Below are 25,895 nucleotides of genomic sequence, written 5' to 3'. Positions count from 1 at the left end.
GCCACACTAACAGAAGGCAGAGATGGCTTTGGCATTAAAGTAAATTTGAAAATGTGGACACTGATTATTTAACTCCTTTAATAACAAGTCTCCTTCAGGGCCAGGTACACAAGAGGCTCAAAAGTCATAAAGTACAAATTATTTCTGTGCCTCATCCTTTCTATAAGGTAATTTGATTTCATTGCAAAGTTAATCTAGAAACCACAAGATGGAATTGGCATGGATCCCAGTGGACTACCAATATTTAGTGACTAATACAAGTAAAAAAGCCACTGGAAAGAGTTGACTAGTGATATAAAAGACATAACATTACCAGAAAGCTTTATCCTGGAGGACTTTGAGTCAAAGACATACACACCTGGTAAGGTGGAGAGATGGAGTAACTAGATCAGGCTACAGCAGGGACTCAGAAGAAATAAATTCAGAGTTCAAGCTTTTTATGCTTTCATTGCAGATAATGGGGCTCATGGTTTTAGCTACTGTCAATATACTCATGATGTTTACTGGGAATTAAGAACATCTGCTGCCCATGCAGGGAAGAGTTGGAAATTAAAACTCAAATGAGCAGATAAAACACTAGGACACAGAACCAGACCACAGCTTTCATTTCAAATAAAATCTTTCAACTTGAAGGGCTTGAATTAAACTAATCCATTACTTTCTTAACACTCCTACATTAGAACGAAGGGTTACTATCTTCTAAATATTATTTCTTAAGTAGTTTCATGTCAGCTAATAGAAAAACACAAGAATAAAAGCTGATCTGTCTGTAAGAGGAAACCAAGGTATGTATAAATTTTTCATGACAGAAGTTGGATACAGAAGCTATGAAAGAATATTGACACTTTTTCTTCTTTAGTGGAAGAAAATAGCTAGTTGTATACTCTAATAATGCAGTGATGTGCACTTCAATAAAAAAGAACAGACCTTTTAGAGTATTTGTGAAATATATCAGTAGGAACACTCTTTGGTCCTTGAGCTAAATTTGCAGAAATAAACGAATCAAAGTTTTTCCACTCGTAGGCTTGTTAGTCTTAGGGTTTGTCTGTCTTAAATGAAAACCTAACTCAGTTCATGAACTTATACAATATTTACAAAAGCAGAAACAAAACCTTATTAGATATTCCTTATGAAGATCCCTAGTACCTCCTGCAAGTGAGCTGGAGTGCAGCACTGTAAATTATCAGGGCACCATCGATCTCAAGTGCAGGGCAGCTTTACAGAGAAGATCTTCACTCCTTAAGAGAAAAGCCTGGGTTTGTGTTTCTTAGGGACAGAGCCCTCTGCAAGCTTTTCTGAGAGATATTTGTGGAATGGAAAAAAAATACTGGGTTGGATTATCTTCCAGCTGATGTAAATCTAGATTAAATTCACTGTCGACCATCGTAATAAAAGTTTCTTTCATGTTTTTTCCTTTCTCCTCTCTTTACTGTATCAGCCAAGCAGGGGTCATTGAGCAGGTCCCATTGCTTGGCTTGTGGGGTGTGCACACAAGCAGTGGGGTTTTTTCCCTCCTGTCTTCAGTCTGCAAGCCTATTTCCACATTTCTGATAGGAAAATATACAACCAGTCTGAATGAGGGAGCTACAAATAGTACACTTCTTGGAAATGAAGAATAGCCTGCATTAAATCTTACAAAGAAGTTCAAGCCCTAAATTACCACCACCGACCCCTCCCCCTTCAAATGATGAAAGAAAAAACTAAAACCCCTAAACTCCCCCAAATAACCCCAGTGCACTCTTCAAAATGGCAATTACACGGTCAGGAGAAAATTAATAAAGACTCTGGCAAGCCTAATGGACAATGGGACTGTAAAACAGAAACAGAAATGCTGCTGTTAGGTTCCATCTGCTACAAATTACTATTTGACTTTGTGATACTATTGATTTGCTTGCACTGTATCAAATTTTATTCACCATAAGCCATTACCCAACACAGTTCTTCCACTAGCCAAGTGTTCTTAGAAGATAACTTTGATTATTTTGGGTGTCTCAAGAAAATTCTAAGTTTCAATGGGATGGAACTGATAATATATATCTAGACTTCACAAAATTCTTCACAAAAAATAATGCCAACTTGGTAAAGCACTGTCTTTTCTGAGGATTATTTTTAGCTGTTTCAAATTTGATGCTGAATCAGTTCATGCTGAAGAATAAAAATCCTCTTTGTTCCAATTTTGCTGGAAAGAAGTTTCAAGGAATAATAAAGCAACTGGGTTAAAGTCTTGTAAATGTTCACTGATTACCAAATGCTGAAGTCCTTCCAGAAAAATATTCAAAACCTCCAAAACTTCAGTCATTAATAGCATTATCTTGGATTTCTCTCCATTCTTGAGAGGATGGAAAGCCTGATCCAATCAACTAATTTAACTAGAGGACTCTGTAATTTTCACAGCTCTTAACTGAACTTCAAACATTATTGCAAGCAACTAAACAGCTTGATATTTTGGCTCCTTGGATTTAACTGGATGTGGAATTTCATCCCAAAGGAAAACTGGTTGGATTTCATAATTTAATTTTGCAAGAAACAGTCCAGAGGACTAAGAGTTAAATCAAGGACATTTTACTAAACATAAATAAAAAAATAATCTATCAGCTGCCAGATAGTGCTTTGATAGATACACTGAATAAATCTGAGCTGATTAGGAGTCAAGAACCTTTGTGTGGTGGATATCATCTGTCATTAATGTGCTACAAACGAAGGTGCCTGGATACAGAAGTTAAATCATTTCCCAAGGTCACATATGAAGCTTGCAGTACAACTCAGGAATTTACTGACTTTCAATCATTAGAGGTAATTTTTAAAAACACATTAAATGGAGTCATGAGGTAAAGATCATGATCTGGGAAGGCACCATCAGTTCTCTAACTTCATTTCCAGAAAGCAGGAAAGTTGAGAGATGACTGCTGAAATATAATTTGAAGAGGAGTCTGCCATCTGAGCTTGGAATGGTACCATATAAATTAAATTTTATTTTAATTTTAACCCAAGTACCTGCATGATAATTGGAGTAATTCTGAATGATTCACACCATAGTTAAGCTGGGCCTCATTCCTGAAGTTCTCTGTCTCCTTGGACCCTGAATAGATCCTGAGACAAGAAGACTTCTACACAGAGGTATCAGAGAACAAATGTCTCAGGTTTAATGGGCTGACATCTTACTCTGAGTTTCAAGCATAAACTACAGACAAAAGAGGTTGTCAGTGAATGTCTGGAAAACATGACAATTCATCTTTGTGGTTATTATTCTCAAACAAGGGATATCATACTGAGTGAAGCAAAAGACAAAATCTAATGATAAGAGGCAGGGAAAGGAAAACATATAAATAATGAAAGTAGCTCTTAAGATAAGATTTAAATATGGTGAAAAGTGGATGATAAAAGCTTCCATAAGCCTCACTCTTACAGAATATATTTTGGAAAATATATGATTATGCAAAGAAAATGTTGCTAGCTGTATATTCATCAAATATCAAGAAAGGCATTTTCTTTTCTCAAAATGTTAAAATACAGTTTTTACATAAAGAAGCATTAAAATAGGGGTTATTTTTCCTGACCTTTTGATAGACGTGCTATTGAGCTTGCTAAGACATACAAGAAATACAGATTCTGACTTTCAAATTAATGATTAATACTACAGAGTTTCATGGTTTGGGATCTGCAGTTTCAAATTCCTCTAACATAAGCAAGTGCAATTCTGCTTCAGTGGAACTGTGTTTGCATTTTATTACCAAGCAATTCTGGCCCTGTGCCTGGGAAAGGATCTTACATTCCACAGTCACTTGATTATGTCTCATCTTTAAACCACATTTTACTATTTGCAAACTACTTGACCCACAAAACCACTGAAGCCCATCTGCTAAGATCCCATTGTGCATCGTTAACTAAAATGATGAAACAATTTTAAGTGCAAAATTTAGTGTAGAAGGATGTAAATCTACTCCAAATATTTATTTGCTTGTGCAACTTGGGTTTCAAAATTCCACTTGCACTAGAAATTAATTTTTTTCAAGGTATTTTATTACCCAAAACATAAAGAAACTCTGAAAATAAAACACTAAGATCCATCTAAAAGAACCTGCCGTTGGAAAAGGATAAAGTTGGATCCATAGCCTAGTAACAGATTTCAGAGCTGTACAAGAAGCAATTAAAGATCTTTTTCTAATAGCCTGGAAACAACCTATATGGAATAAAACTATTAGGTATTAGGGACAAGTCATCTATAGTTAGTATCATGATTTTTTTTTTTGTGGGGTAAGTAAATATGACCACGCAATGGTCAAAATCAGTGACCAAACTCTAGTTTGGTCCAAAGTCTGAGTCTAATACATTGTCAGGCTTGTAAAACCAAATCTGGATAACTAGAAACACTCTTTTGTTGGGTTTCTTTCAGCTGCAGGTGGTTTGTTTTCTTTGTTTGCTGGGTTTTGGGTTTTTTTTTTCAGTTGGGGGTGTGTGTGGTTTTTTTTTAACTGAAGGCTTGACAAGGTATTTTTCCTCCTTTTATGTCATTACCTATTATTACCTTCTTAAAAAGATCTACTTAGTTATATTTAACTTTTTAATACTGCTATTAGACCTGTAATTGCAACACTTTGTTGAAAATCTCTGGAGGAGGGGGCTGCTATAATACTAATCACATAGGTTCATTACATATTATGTATAAGGCTACAACTCTGAGCACCACTACAATATAACCATGAATTTTGTGGAGGGAAGTACTACAGCAAACCTCTGATTCCCAGGACCTGAATGAGGTCTCTTGACTCCCTGTTTAGTACATGGGAAGAGTGAGATGCTCCTGAACAGAACTTTATTCCCAGTAAAAATAATCCAACCCCCACCCCCCCCTTGAATTTTGTGAGGGAACTGTCTAGCTTTAGTCAGTAGTAACCAAGAAGCCCTTACTCCTTCCTTAGGCTCAACAAGGATGATGCTTGTTTTAAGAACAGGAGTTGTTCAAAGGTGCAGTTCCATACCTGTCAAATCAGTAGTTCTGTAATGGCATTTTCCTCTGCTTAGGAACACACAGCATGGCTGGAGAGAAAGGATCTTGCAAAGGGGCCACATATCTTTCAAAATAATGCTAGTACAGATAATTCAGCAATGCCACATAATACAGTCAAGGAAATCACTGAATTATGTCTTCAAGAAATACAAGTGTTCTTGAGCTCTTGAAATACAGAGTTCTCGATGTGTTCAAGGACAAACTGAGATGACCATGATCATCATTTTAGTACAAGTCCAATTAATGAGCACCCAGGTTTCAACCAACATGGTTTATATTCCTCGTGGTTGAATAGAGCTATTTCAATATCACCCCTAAAGACTTGAAATTATCATTTATTGACCTTACACAGTAAACCTCTACAGAAATAAACAATAATATAAATATATGTGAGTAAAATACAGACCTTTCAAGAGTAAATATGGCTTTAATGCTATGACTCCTCTGTATGTCCTATTCCCTATTTTAGCTCAGACTGATAGGTCCAGAGCAGCCTTTTAGTCAGTACCAGATACAGTGCTCTGAAGCACATATTTGTCTTTTTTACTTCATAGAGATTAAGGTCTAGCAGACTGTTAGTTAGACTAGAGATTAACTTCATGCTCATAACTTACGACAAAACACTGGAAATACCACTTTTAACATGCTCAATTGCTGCAAATAACTACAAAAATCCAGCACGTGCTCCTTTCTGCCAATCATTCAGACATTTGCTGTACAATCACCAGGATAAAGTCGACCAAAAGTCCTGAAACATGGTCCACAGTAATGCTACCTCCAACACTTCAGCCAGCATTTACTTTTCCTTGCCTCTGCTAGAGGTGGGATGGAAACCCAGCTGTCTCAGTAAGGTCACTTACCTCAACTAACTTGTTGGCATGTTCACGGAAGACCTGAGCATACTCCTTGACTTCTTTCTCATTACCACTCTTTGCAGCCTCAATGAGAACCAGTAATGGGACATTGGTCTCTAGGAATGAATCCGATATATGATCCATTACTGCCTTCCGGAGCTGTGACAAAAGGAAGCAGAGCAGTAAATAAAAGGAGAATTAGCAATATACATTCCCACTATATCAATTTAATTACATATAAGCATCTCACACCACTGTATGACTTACTTCCTTCCTGCCTGCCTGCCTGCCTTTCTCTCTTTCTTTCCTTCTTTCTCTCTTTCTTTCCTTCTTTCCCTTCCTTCCTTCCTTCCTTCCTTCCTTCCTTCCTTCCTTCCTTCCTTCCTTCCTTCCTTCCTTCCTTCCTTCCTTCCTTCCTTCCTTCCTTCCTTCCTTCCTTCCTTCCTTTCCTTCCTTCCTTCCTTCCTTCCTTCCTTCCTTCCTTCCTTCCTTCCTTCCTTCCTTCCTTCCTTCCTTCCTTCCTTCCTTCCTTCCTTCCTTCCTTCCTTCCTTCCTTCCTTCCTTCCTTCCTTCCTTCCTTCCTTCCTTCCTTCCTTCCTTCCTTCCTTCCTTCCTTCCTTCCTTCCTTCCTTCCTTCCTTCCTTCCTTCCTTCCTTCCTTCCTTCCTTCCTTCCTTCCTTCCTTCCTTCCTTCCTTCCTTCCTTCCTTCCTTCCTTCCTTCCTTCCTTCCTTCCTTCCTTCCTTCCTTCCTTCCTTCCTTCCTTCCTTCCTTCCTTCCTTCCTTCCTTCCTTCCTTCCTTCCTTCCTTCCTTCCTTCCTTCCTTCCTTCCTTCCTTCCTTCCTTCCTTCCTTCCTTCCTTCCTTCCTTCCTTCCTTCCTTCCTTCCTTCCTTCCTTCCTTCCCTTCCCTTCCCTTCCCTTCCCTTCCCTTCCCTTCCCTTCCCTTCCCTTCCCTTCCCTTCCCTTCCCTTCCCTTCCCTTCCCTTCCCTTCCCTTCCCTTCCCTTCCCTTCCCTTCCCTTCCCTTCCCTTCCCTTCCCTTCCCTTCCCTTCCCTTCCCTTCCCTTCCCTTCCCTTCCCTTCCCTTCCCTTCCCTTCCCTTCCTTCCCTTCCTTCCCTTCCTTCCCTTCCTTCCTTCCCTTCCTTCCCTTCCTTTCCCTCCTCCCTTCCCTTCCTTCCCTTCCTTTCCCTCCTCCCTTCCCTTCCTTCCCTTCCTTTCCCTCCTCCCTTCCCTTCCTTCCTTTCCTTTCCCCCCAGTTATATATCTTCAGCAAACATGCAAATATCAAACATTTAAGGGCCAAGGCTCTGCAAACCCCTCCTGAGATTCCCATCCTGGCACACATCTCATCCTACCGGACTGACAGGATCTGGATGGGGGGATGGTGATTACCTACGTAGCAGCACTGCAAATTGCTGAGAACTGAAAGCTGAACTCTTTTTTAAAGGACAGTTTAAACTCACGTAAAAGCCAAATATGGATTAAGGAGCTTAACTTCAAGAAACCATTAAAAATATTGGCCTGACTATTTCTAAGCCTCTTGTAATTCCTGCACTGAGTAGTATTCTACTCAATGAGTATTTAATTTTGCACATGCCTTGTGCTTGGGATTCTCTTCCAAATACCTCCAACAGGTATAAACATAAAGCCTTTCTAACCATTTTCCAGGTAGATTAGAAAACATAATGCAACTTCTTTCAAAGGAAAAAAGAAACACTTTACAAGTGACTGCAAATTAAACACCTGTGATTTCATAAAAACATCTGTTTGAAACAATATTATTGTAATACTGATGTCACTAACTTCTGCTCTGCCTTTCTAATAGCCACTAATTCATGTCAAACTTCATTAAAATTTGAAAGACAGGCAGAAAGATGGCTGAAATTTTAAGTAATTCTTGGGAGCTTAATTGCTCCAGCTTTCTGATGGTTAAGAATGAAAAACTGAGACTCCCAACACAAGCTGGAAGTTCTTCAGCCTGGAGGTCTGGCTAGCCATTAGTCTCCTTAAATCATCCTTTTTTAGTTAGGTGCAACATCAGGAAAGGTAATTTTCTCTATTTCACAGCCCAGACAAGAAAGCTCTAGCTATTCATGTTGTCACCAGAACACCCAATCATACTGAAAGCAGTATATATATTGTAAGGCATTACAAATGCACTCTCCAAGATGAATTTGCTGTTTGACAGCAGCAGTTATCAGCTCTCTTTAAATAAGGAGAACACTAACTTTGAATATTTCAATTCAGTCCCTGAGTGGTGAGGTAAAAAACCACAAAAAACAGCACATCTGCATATGCATGCAGTATTCCTTTTATTTTTATTACAACTAGAGTAGCCAATGTCTCAAGAATTTAATACGTTAATTCTAATTTTCCCTTAAAGAGAATTCTACTCAGATTCTACATGGAAAGCATTTTTCCACTTTCAATATGATTAAAACAGAATAGTTAACCCAGTAATACACACAACATGGGGCTGGGGGGAAGACAAAAAAGGAAAAGAATATATCTAAGAGACCTGCCTACACCTGGGAAGCTCATGTGTGGTAGCTACTACCTATCACACTGTCACCTTGTACTCTTCCTTTTCTTCTCTCATCCATCTGCTGATACTCACCCTCTGCCCCTTATTTTTTTTTTATATCACAAGCTCCTTCAGACCATTCTTCAGGGCTGTTTGTACAGAGTCTGGTTCAATATGATCCTGATCCATGACTGGTTTTCATAGGTACCATATCAATAAAAAGACAAATACTAATATTGCTCCAAATTAATCAAAGCATTGGAAAAACAGAAAAAACATAAAGATGTTAAGTTTTAGAGAACAGTGCATGCCCTCTGCACCACATTTCCAATCACTGTGTATATCCATTTTTCTCTGCTGAATGAAGGGTTCTAGCTACAGCCAGGGAGAGATATTGCCAGAAAAAGTTCATCTCACAGTTACTTTACAAATGTTCATCTCCCAACACTTGCTGAGAAACTCTGTCCCCTAGTTAGATGCCTTGCATGATTACCCACAGTTAGATTTTTTTTTAAAGGCCATCGTACCAAAATGGGCCAAAATTTGGGCATTTCCAAAGGAATACCTCACTTCCATCTCACTCTTGGGGAAAAAAAGTCCTTAAAAAACAATAAATCCTTTTGCTCAAGTTCAATACTTGTGGAGCCTCCTTCTCTAGAGACTTTCTAGACACATCTGGATGTGTTTCTGTGGGGTCTGCCCTAAGTTATCCTGCTCTGGCACAGGGCTGGACTCAATGATCTCCAGAGAATCCTTCCAACCATCTATGATTCTATGGATACAAGTGTTGATAAAACCTCTTGTCCACTTCACTTAAAAAGCTTCCTTTGAGCGTTAAATGAACACTGACATTTCTCTGTTTATATCATTCCATAAGGAGGTTTCATAGTGTTGTGCTCAATGAACAAGCAATTCAATTTTTAATCAAGGTTAATGTGGTATTATAGATCTGATTATAACAATATGCCCCATGGAACTGTAAGGAAAATCTCAGGATGTTTAAGTACACAGCTGATTTTCAGCAGTATTAAATATCTGCAGTCTACAACCACCTACCAGAAATCAATAAAAAGGACAGCAAGAACAGCATCTAATCATCAATTTGGGGGTTACCATTGTAAATAGACAGCAGAGTTATGAAATGAGTGAATAAAATGGCTGTCTGGTTTCTAATGGTAACTGCGCTGCCTTCTGCAGTTCAGAATTGCAGCAGCTGAGAAAAAAAAAAAACAACAAACCCACCCTGAATTCTGACTGTCACAGGCTTGACAAATATAAAATTAACAAATTCTATTTTAATATGCTGTATTAATCATAGATGTCAGAAGCATATTTCTGATCCCTCATGTAAACATGCATCATAATTCCTTTAGAAATCAGTTATCTGAGTCTGAGTCTGATGCCCTTGCACTGGAGTTGAAAGGTGCAGTTAACACCTTTTACATACGCAGGAGACCACAAATTTTGCCATCCATCAGCCCAAGCTATAAAGAACCACTTGACAAAATCATTTGTTCTATGTGACAGGAGTATGAACATAAGACATTCATCCACTAGCTCAAATGGATACATGACAAGGCAATATTAATTGCACAAGACAAGACATTTAAAAGTATTTGCTCAGCATTACCAGTCTATTTGATACAATCAGGGCTATTCATCAAGGTAAATAACTGCTGGAAAACTAATCTTGTATTTCCCTCTGTGTACTGCAACAAACTCCAGACAAAATGATGGCTTATGCACCCACGGATTTTACTGCTTCATGCAACCAACATCAGTTGCAAAGGGAATGGGAGAAGCCTGTGACTTGAATTTAAATGGTCATAAAACATGAGGCAAAGACATGTCAAGTTTTATTCTAAACCCAAAGTGAGATCTTGTGCTTGTACATTACCAAATGTCTTTGCAGTGCCTTGATTTACCCTGCATACTGATGCAAATATTATGACACAAACGATTACTCATAAGACAATGCTCTAGCTTGTTGGGTTTTTTTTCCCCACTGAATTTTTAAGCTAGAGGTGACTGCAAAGTGTGGGTAGTTTCCACTGCATGAAACTCCATTTGTTAGAGGAGAAAGCACATTACCTAAAGGACTTGTTGAATTCATTTTGCCATGGAGAAAACTTTATTAATTAACACGTAGCTAACAGAATAATGTTTGCCAGACCAGCACAAAGATAAAAAAAGAAAACATCAAAACCTGCAAATATTTTTAAAAGTATGGTTTACCACAAGGCAGATTTTATGTCTTTCCAGTTGAGTCAATTTAGTCAGTTTATGGTGCAGAGTCAGTTGCTCTTTTTGATAGCACCATGTTCTCCTGTTCTAAACACTATTTAGGGCTGGTTTATCATTGTTGATTCACAGCTATAATTGAGCTCAAAGAGGTTAAACTGCCCACTGAAATGATGTTTTCCATGGCTATATAACAATTTTAGAATCAAAATGTCCCAGTGCTACTTACAGTCTAGTAGAGAATTAAATGCCTAATCCTGACACTGGAAGGTAAAGTCACAGCAGGAGATTAATGACTATAACAGATTGTTAAACTATAAAGCCTGCCAGTATAAAGCTATCTGTAACAAAAGTTTACTAGGGAGTACCTTATTCACCCTTTTCTATCTCACATGCATTACAAGCTGCACCCAGCTCCAGTTTTGCAGCTGCAGAGCACTCCCAAACAGGTAGGAATTTAATTGAAAGAGATGAAAATAAAGCCCTCTCCACTGCAGTGGCTCCTCCAATATAGTGTGAAATTGAGTTCTGGAGAATAAGGCAGTGACCATTAGAAGCTACTGCAGCAGAGTGTTGAAGAGACTCCCAAATTATTCTGCACAGTGCAATCCATGAAGATGTGACCAAAAAATGTTGGACTGGGGGATGTGAATCCTTCTGCTGCTAATTGTGTCTGATAGATTAAACAGCAAAAATAAGATTACATTTAAAGCATGCATCACACTCAAACTATATATTTCTGGAATATATTACCTAAAAATGTAGAAGATTTGAGCCTAGAAAAATTCAGGAAGAAATGCTGTCACAAAGACTGATCATATTTCTTCATCTATTTTTCTCTGTGTGAACTTTATTCTCTCTAAAGAGAAACTTTCCTGGCCAGAAAAAGACTGGGGATGAATTTTCTAATGAAAAGTACCTTGAAGTGACAAACTTGGACCAGAACTTTGAAAAAGAGCGTGACTCACACAAAACAACCCACAACCCTCCTCCTAGTTGTAGGTCACTACAAAGGATTCAGAAAAAATCAGAGCAAAAACTCTTGCTGTTTTTTCATGTCTGGATAGAATAAAATCCCAGAGCTGACTGAAGTGCTGGGGTAGTAGCAAATATTTATGATTTCTAACAATTATGAATAGAACCATAGTAGCTTTTAAAAATATCCTTGTGAAAACTGAGGAGGGCTGTAAAGTGTCAAAAACATCATCAAGATGGCAAAACTAGAGGGTCTGATGCAAAAGAGGTGTGATAAAGAGGAAGGTAGTGAGGAAGGAAAAAAATCATGGATTGAACCAAGAACCAAAACACACTGTGGATCTTGATGTGTTGCCTCAGGCTCTGTTGAAATGATATTTAAATAAAATAGAGTGACTTTGGAGCTTGCTTTTTTTAAGAAATGCAGTAAATAAAAAAATAATTGGAGACAGAACTGTTCTGGGGAGGTTAAATAGCAATTTGGTTACAAATGGGAAGCAAGTCTATGAAAACCCTTAATGAAGTTATGCTCTAAGTTAAAGAAATTAGATCTAATGAGCTTTAAATGGTCAACAAAGTGCTAAATGTGTCATAGATTCCCACCTACACCAGCTGCAGGAACAGGATGGCTCAGTGAAAATTACCACCAGCTTCTCTAAGACCTAGAGATGTAATCCCAACAAAAGCTGATGGGAACTGTCTTTGGCCAACTGGTCTATTGGAGTTCAAGACAATGGTTGAAACAAGATTAAAAATTGATTTTGTTCTGCAAAAATGGATTTCTCATCAACTTTTCCAACAGTCAAAGTCACACACAGATCCTGCACCTTGGACAGAGATGACTGATACCTGATATTATCACTTACTATCCTTGCCTTTCAGAAAAGTCCTTTCTGCATCATCACAGTCTGGGGTTTTTTTCATTGGGTTTCTTTTAAGTTGGTGGCTGGGTTTTTTTGGTTTGGTTTTCATTTTTATTTTACTTTGTTTTCTTCTCATTGACAGTGTTTTCTACAAAGGAAAAACTGCAAACAAAACTTTTAATATTTCTAGTTTCTTAATTAACAAGTAGCATTAAAGACATATTATACGTTAGAAATAGTGTTACCACAAAAAAAAAAAAAAAAAAAAAAAAAAAAAAAAAAAAAAGTTAATTATGAAACAAATGCAGCACTGGAATTCCATTTGGAAATTAAATTCTACATGCTTTGCCATTGCTCATAAATCCATTAGGAGGGCAGAATTATAGGAGTCTTTGAAAAAGGACTAAGTTTTTCTCTACATTTATAGTGCTCTCCACCTCATGCTACTGCATTACTGGTAATGAGAACCAAAATTTGAAGCACTCTTTATGAATCCAAGCTCCTAGAAGTTTCTTTAGCTGATGTGACCACAGGTCATTCTCTGGCTGACACTACAGAACAGTGGAAGCTTCTTTGTGTAAAACTATCATCAATAGAAAGTTCTCTGAATAGGTTTTTGGAGTTTTTTTCTTTGGGTTTTTTTTGTGTGTATGTGTGTTGTGGGTTTTTTTTTTCTTTCTAGCAGCAACTTTACACACTTCTGTTGAGTTTCTCCCACATTTACAGTGTCTTTCATTGAAAAGAGTTTTAACTCCCTACTTGTTTCTCTGCAGTGATTACAGAGATAGATGTCTTCTAAAGTTCCTGGTGTAAGTACAAAGTAAAAACATTGAAATATGTGAGCTTTTATGATGGCTCATTATTCCAGGAATAATAGACAAACTCTGTGCAGTAATCTACTCTAATGCAATATAGCTGTCACTGAGTTTTGCATCATAATTCTTCATGAGCCCCCTTGGAAAGCTAAATCTCACAACTTCATTCAGGTTTTTTTTTAAAAAAAGAAGTTTAAAAAGTCAAGCCCCTATTTTAAAATGCACAAGTAGCTGTTGCTACACTCCGTATATTTTGTTAGACAAAAATAATTCATTGTATTATGTAGCAAATCAAAGTTTCCTTTATTTGATGAAAATATTACAGACTGTAGCCTTACAGAAAACTACCTGATATGGGTAGAGTTTGCTGAAATATGGCACCATATGTGCATCAGTAAACATTATGTGTAGAGTAAATTAAACTGAGCCTTATAATTAGGCAGTAAGGAAATTACTGCAGACCTGAAAGAGTAAATCAGCAGTATTAAAACACTCTCAATTTCCTCTGAAGCACTTCAGAGCATCATAAAAACCTCAATGTCACAGTGAAAAACATCTAGAAGTTGTGCATTTTGGGGGAGACAGACACGTGCATTCTAGTAAGTTCAGTGCAAAAACCACAATTAAATGCTAGTTAAATAAGGGTTCATTGCCTCCAACTTTTTAGACCAGTTTTTTTAGATATTTTTCTAAAACCTTTCCTAAAGTAAACACACCAGTTAGGCAGGAGACAAAAAGTGGATGCAGTATTGAAGAGCATGCCAGGGGCTTTCATTTCTTTCAGTCCAAGCTGGTAAAATTCAGAGTATGCTGACTTCAGCTGCTTTAAGGAGGGACTACAAATTCAATGAAAGCTGAAAGAGCAAAAGACTCAATATTAGGTGCAGCATCAGTATCTTTGCCCATTATCACAGCAGATTCTTGTTTCATACCCACGTAAAAGCTGCTGCTGAAACCCAACAAAGAAGTACTGATGTGCAGGCAATGAATTGCACCCCCCATTAAATGCACACAAGAAACAAAGATGTAAAGCTAGCAAGGAAATAAATCTGTGTTAGCATTTGATAGACTGCTTTCTGAAAGGCAGCTTCCAGATTTCCATAATCAAGAGCACTGGAGTCCCTGCAGGCAAAACCAGAACCGATTAAGCAGCAAGGAAAAGGTGATAAGTTTCTAATGAGCAAGAGCTGATGCAGCAGGTGGCCTGAGGTTCAAAGACACTTAGACTGACTTATGGCTGGCTCCCTTAAAAAATGCCAACATTTTGTCAAGAAGCATTTTCAGGCAGCAGAATGAGGCAATATCACCTATCACACAGTGCTTTCCCTTGGGAACAACCGATACCTCATCTCTGGCAATGTAACACAGCATTAACAAGACTCCTGTGGATCATCTGTTAAAGTATGACCTTGCTTCAACTTTGCCTTCACAAAATAAATCCTTGGTAAATGTTCAAACAAGGCTAAATTTTCAACCTTCTTGGATATTCTTCCACTACTTGACACATGTGTGGAGTTCTGCATCTTTAGAACGCTGTAGCAACTCTTCTACAAATTCTCAGGGTTATGTCTGCTAGGTAGGGTCCCTGATCCTCTCTCTTTCTCTGTTTTTAGCCCTCCTTAAATTATACAGATCTTGAATAAATAAAAAAAAAAAAAAACAAAAAACAAAGACATATTCAGTATTTATAACCTTAACTGCTACCTCCTTGCTTGCGACAAAGGGTGCATCAGATCCTACATTTAATGAGGCAAAGTTTGCTTCCCCAGCCCTCCAAGAAATGCACTCTCTTCTGGCTCCACAGCTTGAAAGCAGAAGAATTATCTACACAAGTCTACCTCCTAGCTTTTCGGTGTCTAAACTAGGAAGCAGTTTGCTTCTGACTCCCTACACATGAAGGAAGATGAGCAAAATGTGTCCTCAAATCCCCAAACCATCCTCTGAAGGTGAGCTCTCCATGGGCTGTAGGGGATACTGAGGGTAAACCAGCTTCTTTATATTATCACCCATTTTCCAGAGTTGACATGAGTTGTCTGAATTCCCAGAGTTCTCTTTTTTTCTCTTCCCCCTGCTCCCTTATTATGAGGTTTTCATTTTTTGGGAGTGTGCTTTTCAGTTTCTTTTCCTGCACTTTGGCCACAACAACCCCATGGGGAGCTCCAGGCTGGGCACAGAGTGGCAGAAAGGGAGCTGGGAGTCTGGATTGCCAGGAAGCTGAAGAGGAGGCAGCAGTGTGCCCAGGTGGCCAAGAAGGCCAATGGCATCCTGGGCTGGCTCAGGAACAGCGTGGCCAGCAGGTCCAGGGAAGGGATTCTGCCCCTGTGCTCAGCCCTGGGGAGGCCACAGCTTGAGTCCTGTGTCCAGTTCTGGGCCCCTCAGCTCAGGAAGGAGATTGAGGTGCTGGAGCAGGTCCAGAGAAGAGCAAGGAGGCTGGGAAGGGATCCAGCACAAGTGCTGTGAGGAAGGGCTGAGGGAGCTGGGGGTGTTGAGGCTGGAGAAGAGGAGGCTCAGGGGAGACCTCATCACTCTCTCCAACTCCCTGAAAGGAGGTTGGAGCCAGGGGGGGTTGGGCTCTTTTCCCAGGCAACTCTCAGCAAGACAAGAGGGCACAAGAGGTCTCAAGTTGTGCCAGGGGAGGTTTAGGTTGGACATTAGAAAGAATTTCTTTCTGGAGAGGGTGATCAGCCATTGGAATGGGCTGCCCAGGGAAGGGGTGGATTCTCCATCCCTGGAGATATTTCAAAAGAGCCTGGATGTGGCACTCAGTGCCATGGGCTGGGAACTGCAGCAGTGAGTCAAGGGTTGGACTTGATGAGCTCTGAGGTCCCTTCCAACCCAGCCAATTCTATGATTCTATGATTCTCAAAGGAGCACAAAGCCATTGGTTATCTATTAAGTTTCATTAGATTTAGGTTCATTGCTTCCTTCTGAAGATGTCAATTTGTCTGGTTTCTGAGCACTCCCACTTTCCTTGGGCTTCTGTGTACCTCCTTCAGCTGGTACCACACAGAACTCCTAGGATGAGGCAGTTTCACCTGCAGAAGCAACTTGGAATTTCTGTGTTTCAGACTATTCCTCTGAAACTGGCCAGTAACTCCTGCTGGCTCCACAGAGCATTTTAGAAAGGAGAAAGGATAAATTAAAAAATGATGGCAGTAAATCATGATTCAAGGCAACAGGATACAACTTCCAGGTGCCACTGGCCCCTCCTTACAGTATGTGCCAAGTCATTTGGTCATGAAACATTAGCTTGGCTGCAAAATGATGATAGAATTGCTTCATTTGGAGGGGGTTTTGTGTTTTCTTCAAAGCATTTACACACTGTAATGAAGCAAGCTTTGCATATCCTTGAAGAGGATTTAATTTAAGTCCATGGACTGAAAACATCTTGTGTCTATCCACAGTGTAATTTGAGATGTATGGCCTAGCTGCAATGAATCTGTTCCAACAAACACTTTTTTTTTTTTTTTTTCCAGTTTTATGTGTCCCTTTCATCTTATTCCATGAGCAAGTACTCACATTTCTTTTATTCTGAAAGTCTCTAGAGTCTATCTCAGTTTTTGGCAGGTTTCAAAGTGATGAACAATTAATTTTACCACAAATAGCATTCAGAAACTGCAGTGATCCAACTGAATCTAAGTGGAAGTGACCAATGTAAAGAGCAAGTGGAGAAACTCCCTCTCAAGAGTTAGAAAAAAATGGTATGACAAATAAACCTAAGAAGTTTACACAGCCTGTTCTCTAATTCAGACTTGTAACCCTTGTAACACTGAACTGGGAGTACTTTCAGAGACCTATGAATGAGGTGAAAACTGCATCTGATCAAGAATTTCTCCCCAAGATCTTAGTTTTACCAGATTTGGGTCAATAATTTACAGGAGGTATCTGTCTGATCAATATTCAACTTTTTGAAAGTTTTATTTCTAGCCTATTTCTAACCAAAAAGGGACTAAAAGATCAGGAGGATAATAACTGTAGGTGGTTTTTATCTTACTCTGTTTTTTCCATTTCACAGTTCCTCTTAATACATTTTATAATAAAGTTTTGTTGTGTAAAACTGCAAGGGCCACCAGAATCCCACCTTTAAGTACTTTTAACTTTTTTTTATTATTTTATTTCGGAAGAAATCCTGAAAATTTCAAAATTCTCAAAATGCCCTAGAACAATTAAAATTTTTCTTTATAATTCTGAAAAAAAGTTTTTAATTTTCAATATTTATTACGAGGTATATATTAATATTTTTAATGATAAGCTAAAATAATCTGCAAATCTACAAAATGAAAACTTGGAACTACTGAAAAAAATCCAAATGTGATTTTCTGACACTGTCAGCGTGTCATAAATTTTATTTTCAAAAATTAAATTTCTGGATAGCTGGTGATGTTTTTCAATTTTAAAGAAAGGGAATATTTTCTGTTGAGTATTTCATAATGAGGATGTAACTAGTTTTAATAACAGTATAAACGTAATTCTGCGGGAGGTGGATGAATAATCCTTGACAGCTATATGAGAGCCTCATTTCCAGTATAAATGGAAAACCACTGGTAAAAACCTTTCCTATTGCTCTGCAGTTCTTCCAGTTGGAGGCACGCAACACATCAGCCTGGCTTGAATGGACAAAAATGAAAAATTATTTTACTTCAATCCAGGATGCTGCTGACAGCAGGACAGATACCTGCTTTGTAGGAGAAAACTGATGGGTTTGGTTATTATTCCTTGTGGAGAAAAGGACTGCCTGACCCAGACTGAACAAACTCAGCTGATAGCTGGAAGGGGAGAGGAGGGAAGGGAAGGAGCTGCTGGCAGCAGGGCAGGAGGCAGAGGCACTGCCAGGTGGGACAGCAGTGGTGGTGACAGCAGAACAGCTGGTGCCTTGCTCAGGCAACTCCAAATGATCTATGGACCATGTTGGTCCTCACTGGGTACCCAGCTCATGTGTTTGCCAACCTCTTTGGTGTGTCCTTCCTGCCTGCCTTGGTTTCAATGTCACTGCAGAGCTGCAAAGCTTGACACAGGAGCAGCTGTAGTATAGAAACTATAGGGTTAATATTTTTTTTTTTTTCTCCCTATGGAGGTAAAAAACCAGACAAAATAAGTGGCAGCAACAAGCACCTCACTGCTGGTCTAGGGAAAGATGATTTTGTTCAGCTTTTAGGTCTCTGGTGGGGTTTTTGAGGTTTTGTTTTGCTTTTTTACAACAGACTTGCATACCAGGGAGGAGAAAGACCCCAAATCCTGCCAATTGGCACAACTGGGTATCAGACACACAACTCTGTGCTTCTTCCAAATTGTGCCAAGTAGAGTAAGGAATGACAACAGTGAGCTATGGGCTGGTGAGACTCAGCTGCTTCCAAGAATTTGTTCAGTCTGACTTGGGTTGATGTTCTTACTGGCAGTTTATATTAAGACATACAATTAGATCTCTACAGTCATTTTCCAATGCCCAGGAGAGCCTAAATGATGAGTGTAAAAGATGTAATTTCATCAGAATAGGAATTATTATTGATGTGACTGTAAATCCTGAGGTGGAATTTTAGCACTGTGTAGCCCAACCACAAACATTTCACATGTCTGCATGTTCTTTAAATAATCAAATAAAATCTCAGAGATAAAAAGCTAAGTAACCTGGGGAGAGTAAGAAAAATCAGTCTTAAATGGTTGACTACTGAAGCCTTGAAAGGGAGCCTGACTACCAAATAAAATAGATAATGCCTTCTTCATTACCAAAATATATTTTGTAGATTGTGCAGCTTTCTGGTGGTAACACGAAGCTTCCTAAATCTGCCCAGCAAGGCTGCTTTAAAAGGGATTCATCAAAACCAAAAAGCATGATGATATTCAAAGTTGGTTGCCTCTCCCATGATTTAGCCCAAAATAGAAACACTGCAATAGTTTAACACTGCAATTTCAGCTGTGGTTCATTTCTTCTTAACCTTCAAATCCTTCTCCCCAGCCATTAAACCAAGCCCTCAGTGACATCCTTTTATTCTGAAATTTAGCTGGGGGGGGGGTTATAGACAGGTCTGGGTAGACACACATATGTATACTGTTGATTATAGATGTGATGACTCCAGCTTCCTCTGTGCTCATGCAAAAGCCTGGCACAATTATGATCTAATCTTGATTAGTTTACTAGCAACTGGCAAAATTTAATAAACATTATACCTATGTGATTAACTTTCATAAATACCAGAAACTGTATTAAAAGCTTCATTTCCAAACATGAAAATATTTATATATGTGCTTCACTTTACCCACATGCAGAGTTCCAACCTTTCTGAGATTGAATTCAGCACCCAAGGGGCTGAATATACACGAGAAGCAGACAGTTTATTAAGAAAGGTGCCATTTTCATATCACGTTTAGGAGTAAATTTGGCTTTAGAGATGAGTAATTCAGGCTACTGCTGAGAGCCTCACACAGAACAGCAACTCATGTGCTAGTCTGCTACTTCCTTCAAGCAAGAAGAACAGAGGTGGGAGGGAACACATGCTACAAGCTTCACTGCAGAACCTAGGAACCCTTCAATTTGGAGGTCAGAACAGCAGAGATCTTCTGTGACAAGCCAGGCAAGAGATGTGGTGCTGGGCTTTATACAGGGGAGTCAGTAAAACATATTGTTCCTTACTCCATTGAAAAATTTTTACTTTTTGGAGAAACGAGCTCTGAGAACATGATCCTCAAACGTGTTTGCTGAGATTTAAGGAAGAAATTCACTGAGCTGAGTTCTAGCAGTGCAGAGCACTGATTCAAAATGCCCATAGAGGCCACTTCTCCTGAAGCCATCATGATGCAAATAGCTATCTGAAGATACATGAAGTCCTTACTTAGTCTTGCAGAACTGTAGACTGACTGGGCAGGCAGTCTGTTTAAATTGTTTTTATTTTTACAGAAAATGCAGAATTGGGATCATCTCAAAAGGAGAAAAAAGAGGTAAAAAAAGACAATCCCACCTGCCTTAACTTAAAAAGTGTAAAAGGAAACCTATGAAAGGTTTCTCCTCTTTGTTTGCCACTCTCCCTTCCATTCTTTTCCATCTCAAGCTTTTTTAAAGAAATCTTTCAACCTTATTACCAAATACAATGATAAATGTCAGCCTTTATGGTTTAACCTATTCTTTGCAGTACCACAGAATAGTTTGGGTTGGAAGAGACCCTTAAATTTATCTATTCCAACCTCCCTGCAGTGGGCAGGACATCTTCAACTAAATCAGGTTGCTCAGAGCCCTGTCCAACCTGACCTGGAATGCTTCCAGAGATGAGGCATCTACCACCTCTCTAGGCAACCTTTTATTAGCTTTGTATCTTCATAGGCTCTTTATTTAATACAGCATTTTGAAATTTTTCTTTGAAAATACTCAGCTCATACAAGCGTTTCCATATTCTGCTCATCGTTCCTGTTACTTCAATGAGAATATTCAAATAAATAAAAATAAGCACATATGCCAGTGTTTTTATGACTGGGGTGGCTGGGCTGCAAAGGCAGTGCAGGTCTGGCCAATCTGCCTACACTCCCACATATTAAGACCATTGAATGTTGCAACTGGAACATGTTTCAGTCTCCCTTTTTAAAATTTTTTGGCTCAGGAATGACTAGTCCTTTGCTTAATGTCAAGTGTAATGTAGTGCCATAAGGACAGAAATTCTTAATGCCTCTACAAGTGGTAAAAATGGTCTGAAGCTGAAAAGCAATGAGACCCTTGGTGATTCAAGCAGCATTATAAAAAGCACAGGGTACCTGTCTTCGAAGGTCTCGTGTTTTCTTGGTCATCTTGTCAATTGCAATGTTGAGTGGGTCCCCCTTCTCCTTCCTTCCAGTCTGTTAAAAATTAAATTTGGGAGTTAGAGATGAGCACTCCAGGAAAATAGAGACTTTCAAATAAAACAGTACAGATTTATCAAAGGAAAACTATGTATCCCTTTTGTTAGATTCCATCAAGTTGTTATTTCCAATGTGATGCTTTTAATATGTTTACATGCGGGGGGTATAGCAAATTATTTTAAAACAAAGCTAAAATGGAAGCAGAAAGATTGAGAAGAAAGATTAAGGTGACTCACGAGAGACCTCAGAACTTTTCCAGCGATAAATTATGTGCATATATTACAGCCTATGCTCCAAAAATCTGGCAAGACCTTTCACTATAAAATGAATATTAAGAGTTTCTAATCTCCATCCTGCCAGGCACTGGGAATGTTAAACGTGATAATAAGCAGCAACACAGCTTGAGGACAGAAAAATGGTCCCTGTGCCTGTAAGAGGAATCATATTGGTAGACATTAGGTGCAGCATAAAGAAGACTTCCATTTAAAACACTTTCCTGCAGGAAGTCTCAAAGCAAGAATCCTCACGAAGATTAAAAAGGGAGGGAAAAATCTTTTTGTGGCTCATAAAGAATGAATAAAAAATGTTGGGTGTTTTTTTTTTTTTTTTAGGTTCAATGGCACAAAAAGCATTAAGTGACTGTCAGCTGTATCACCTTTCTCTTAAGAGAAAACTGCTTCTCTAAAGATTTGTCACATCTCTTACCACATTGAACTCTGTTCAATAGCTTTTCATCAAGAATCAAAATGGTCTTCCATTTTTTTCTGGCAGTACTCTTTCCTTCCCAGTGCTGTTTTCAAATACTCCTATTTAGAACTGCTCCTTGCATATGATTAAGAGTGATTTTCTATCTCCAGCTGAGCCTAATAGCATACATTTCTGGGAACTATTGAAAAGTCACTTTTGAGGTGGGATGGAGATTAAACATACCCCTTCAATAATGATCTCAAAAATGAACAGAACTGTTTTCAGCTCTACACGGCCATGCTGGCAAGTGGCCTGTGTTCAATCTTCTGCTTTCAGCATTCAATCAAGGGAATGTCTGCTTTCTATTATTGTCTGTAATTGTAATTATGATATGAAGGCAATGCATTTATGATCATTTAGATATCTGCAAAACCCATCCTCTTTTTTTTTTATCTAGAAATTCACACATGAAAATGTCAAGTACCCCCAGAATTTAACATAAAACATAAATTTACCTCTTAGGTTTTTAAAAAGAATCCTTTATAAAGTCTGGAGTTAATCATACAAACTGACACCAGAAAACACAGAGAGAAAGCATTTGCTATGATACAAGAGGAAGCATCTGTGTAACCCGCTGATATTTTTATTTCACTTTCCTTGTGTTCATCCTTTCACTGAGTTCTTCTGCTCCCAAGCTAAAGAACCACAGCTCTTTGGCATAAGCAATGTCAACACACACTTTTAGTTTTAGATGTCCTAAATTCAGACCCTGGTATTTTGTCCAAGACAGCAACTGTCATATGTGCTATATGATAACCTATAGTTTTTCAAGCTAAAATTTCACATTCAAGTATAGGAAGCCTCTCCTAACTGTTAAGATGATACAACAGGGACTGCCAGATGAGCTGTTCCTGGTTTCTTAGACTACAAAGCTGTACTCTAAGAAAATTTTCAATTACTCCAGCTGTGTGCTGCCTAGAAGCTAAAAAAAAGTATCCCTGGTGACATTAGTGTTCTGGGATGCTTTATTTTCCCAGTCAAATAATTCATTTTTTATATTTTTAAAAGCCTTCTCTTCCTCCTCATTGTTTTTTAATCCACTGACCTAGAAAGATATGTAACCACACCAAATATTTTAACCCATTTTTTGCAGGGGCAAAGATAACATTTTTTTTATTTTCCATAAAATTGATGATTCCTCTGTTAAACTCCGTAAACTTGGTAAATATTAAAACAATGTGAAAAACCAAAAAGCAAACACTGTGACACTTAAAGGCTAGGATGGGGTGGTAGTTTACAGCTCTCAAACAACGAGTTAACTGTTCTTCACTGATCTCTCATGGGCCAGGGGCATTTTGTGATCATGCAAGATCAAGTGTTTAATGTTTGGCACTCATTTAGGGAAGCATAAAATTGTCCTGGATTGGGACCTGTTCCAGGGTAGCAAGCAACAGGATCCAAACCCACTAAATACAGGAGGCATTTGATAAACTGCACTGTTTAGGAGCACAGGGTCCTGACATTCTTTAAATGGTAATTGGAAATAAAAAAAATAAAAATAAAACCAACAAAAAAAACCAAAACAAAACAAAAAAAAAAAAACCAACAACAACACAGAAGATTCGAGATTCACTTAAAAGTTGGTAATTTAGGTTTCTGACTCAGGTTATTGCTCATAGGAGGAAAACATCACTGAGGCCCATGCTAGCCTGCAACAAGCATCTCTCCTAAGCCTCTCCCCAAATGTACTCTGCAACTTTTTTAGCCTAGTTTTACATTACATAAACAGTGGCCCTTAAGGTACATAATATTCTGAAACACAAGACAACTGGAAACCCTTCTGTGACCCTTAGGCCACACAACACAAACTGGCAATATCCATCTGGCCAGCCCCTTCTCCCTCCAAAAGAGAGAAAATCCTCATCTATATTACTGAGAAAGTCCTGGCTTTGTGCAATTGACCAAATTGTGCCCACACACTGCCTGGGATGCTAAATGGCCCAACCCAGTCTGTGCTGAAAACCAAGGTACCAACCCAAGTGGACAGAGATCCAGTTGAGCTCTTTGAATGGCAATATTTGGTTAACACATATGGATATGGATGAGGTGATGGAGGCACTTCCCATGCTCTGCACAATTTTCACTTATTTGGGAATTTTAAGTGTTGTTCACCTGATAGCTACTGCCTTTCAATCTGGATACAAGACCCCTTCTTCACCATATAATTTCAAAGAAGGAGAAATTTGTTTAGTAAAACACATTATTGAAAAAATAAACAGCAAGGCATGTGATGTTGCATAGCTTCAGGCAGGTCTGTCAAACACCATCTGCTCTGTGCTGAAAATATAAGTTTATTAAAGTTTATTTATTTAAGTCCTTAAATACTCTTATATTAATGTTGCACAGTGATAATGTTTGGCCTTTATTCCTAGAAGGGATAAAAAGGAATTTAGTGGTTTCCTGTCTTTCTGAAAAAAAAAAACCAAACCCATAAAGCTTGATATTGAGTCTTACAGCATTTCTCTGTTAAATCTTTTCCTGCAAAGGGAAGAAAGATACTTTGGAGATGGCATAAAAAAGAGGTGAAAATTGCTACTGGCATTGGGTTACAAGGAGAAGGGGGAGAAATGCAGAATTCCTTGAATGCCAAAATATTGGTATTCAGAGAATTACATCTATTCATGGTGTAATAAGGAGAACTTTGCTACAGGAAAAGATATAATCAGGTCTCTGATGTCTAGTGACCATTAACAGCATTTGCATACTGGTTTTACAGTATATTTCCATGATATTTCCAGATGATTTCCTCATTTGGTGTTCCACCCATTCCTAATTTCCTTAGAGCTTTTCCCTGCCTCTTTGATTTATTCTGGGTCTATCAGAAGGAGATAATTTCCATGGGCTCTCAACCAGGGGCTGTGCTGTCTGCAGAGTTCCCCAGGTCAGGAGAGGCTCTGCTATTGCACTGCTACCCCAAGGCTGCAATCTCCCTCCCAGATCATCCAACAGAAGTTCCAGCTCCCTTCCTATACTTTGTAAGCTTTTTTAAGCCTGATTTACCACCTGGCATGAGAAGTTGAGCAGTTTTCCAACACATTCATGTCCAGTTAGTGGAAGAAGATGAGGTACTGTTCCAGAAAATGCCTACAGTCGGAACCACTGTCAACAATGTTACCTGACAATAATAATAATAAAAAAAAAAAAGCCTGAAAACCCACACAAACTAACCCCCCAAAACCCTACAAAACCAACAAAACAACAAATGCAATCACTGCCTTCCTTGCATTAAGCAAAGCCTAAAAAGCTTCACAACAAAACTGCATAATAATAAGGTAAGCACTTAGTTAGGGAACTTCAGCTTCATTTAAGAAGAGAAATAAAACAATAATAAAAAGCACTTAAGGATGGTAAGAGACTCCAGCATCTGCTAGAATGGTCTCTGCTAAGATCTAGCACTGTTTTTTCCTTTTAAAAAAAGCCCTTTTTCTCTCCTTTTCTTCTTTTCATGAGCTGTTGACACTTTATATTGCTGGAGTAAAATAAAACTTTCCCAAAATAGTTTTTAAAACTATTATATTTATATCCCATGAATTGCTCATTAGAGGATTCTTTTGATCAGCATAAGGACACTCTTTTCTAACCTTAGAGAATATCACAGAATGAAGACATGGGCAGTCAGGCCAAGCAGCTTAAAGAAATAGCACATTTTGGATGGGACACAGGCAGCCTTGGGAGCAGATGATCCAAACAGGAACAGTGCTGGATCAGAACCACAGAATGTTCACAAGAATTGTGCTGTTGGTGTTGAATAGATCCAAATATCAACAAAATGGGAATCATAGGCCTTACATTTCAGCACATGAAACAGATAAAATTGCTACTACCAAAATGATTATTATTATAACGAGAGCTTAGATATTAGGGTAATGAATATCCTTGAATTCAAATGTTAGAATTACTCACATTAGTGTGAGATGCAAACCCACTATTTTGAGCATATTACATTAAAAAAAATAAAAATCAATGACATGCACGTGGCTGACAATAGTGACCTATTAAAGAAGGGGAGAAGAGTGATAAGCAATACAGAAAAAGTGCAGCAACTGCA

At 38.5% G+C, this 25,895-nt stretch overlaps 1 protein-coding gene across 4 annotated transcripts in view; it reads right to left on the bottom strand.

Moving 5' to 3' along the window:
• CTNNA2 (catenin alpha 2) overlaps positions 1-25,895 on the bottom strand; it is a 418,069-nt gene that overhangs the window by 87,453 nt on the left and 304,721 nt on the right. For all 4 annotated transcript variants that reach the window (XM_071753185.1, XM_071753183.1, XM_071753184.1 and 1 more), the window contains 2 exons: positions 21,017-21,097; positions 5,869-6,021 (listed from right to left, as the gene is read on the bottom strand). In XM_071753185.1, the coding sequence (XP_071609286.1) occupies positions 5,869-6,021; positions 21,017-21,097 (234 nt within the window). The remainder of the gene's footprint in view (positions 1-5,868; positions 6,022-21,016; positions 21,098-25,895) is intronic.

Source organism: Heliangelus exortis, chromosome 10 (assembly GCF_036169615.1).
Source record: "Heliangelus exortis chromosome 10, bHelExo1.hap1, whole genome shotgun sequence".
Classification (NCBI taxonomy): domain Eukaryota; kingdom Metazoa; phylum Chordata; class Aves; order Apodiformes; family Trochilidae; genus Heliangelus; species Heliangelus exortis.
This window is presented reverse-complemented; position numbering and strand designations above follow the sequence as displayed.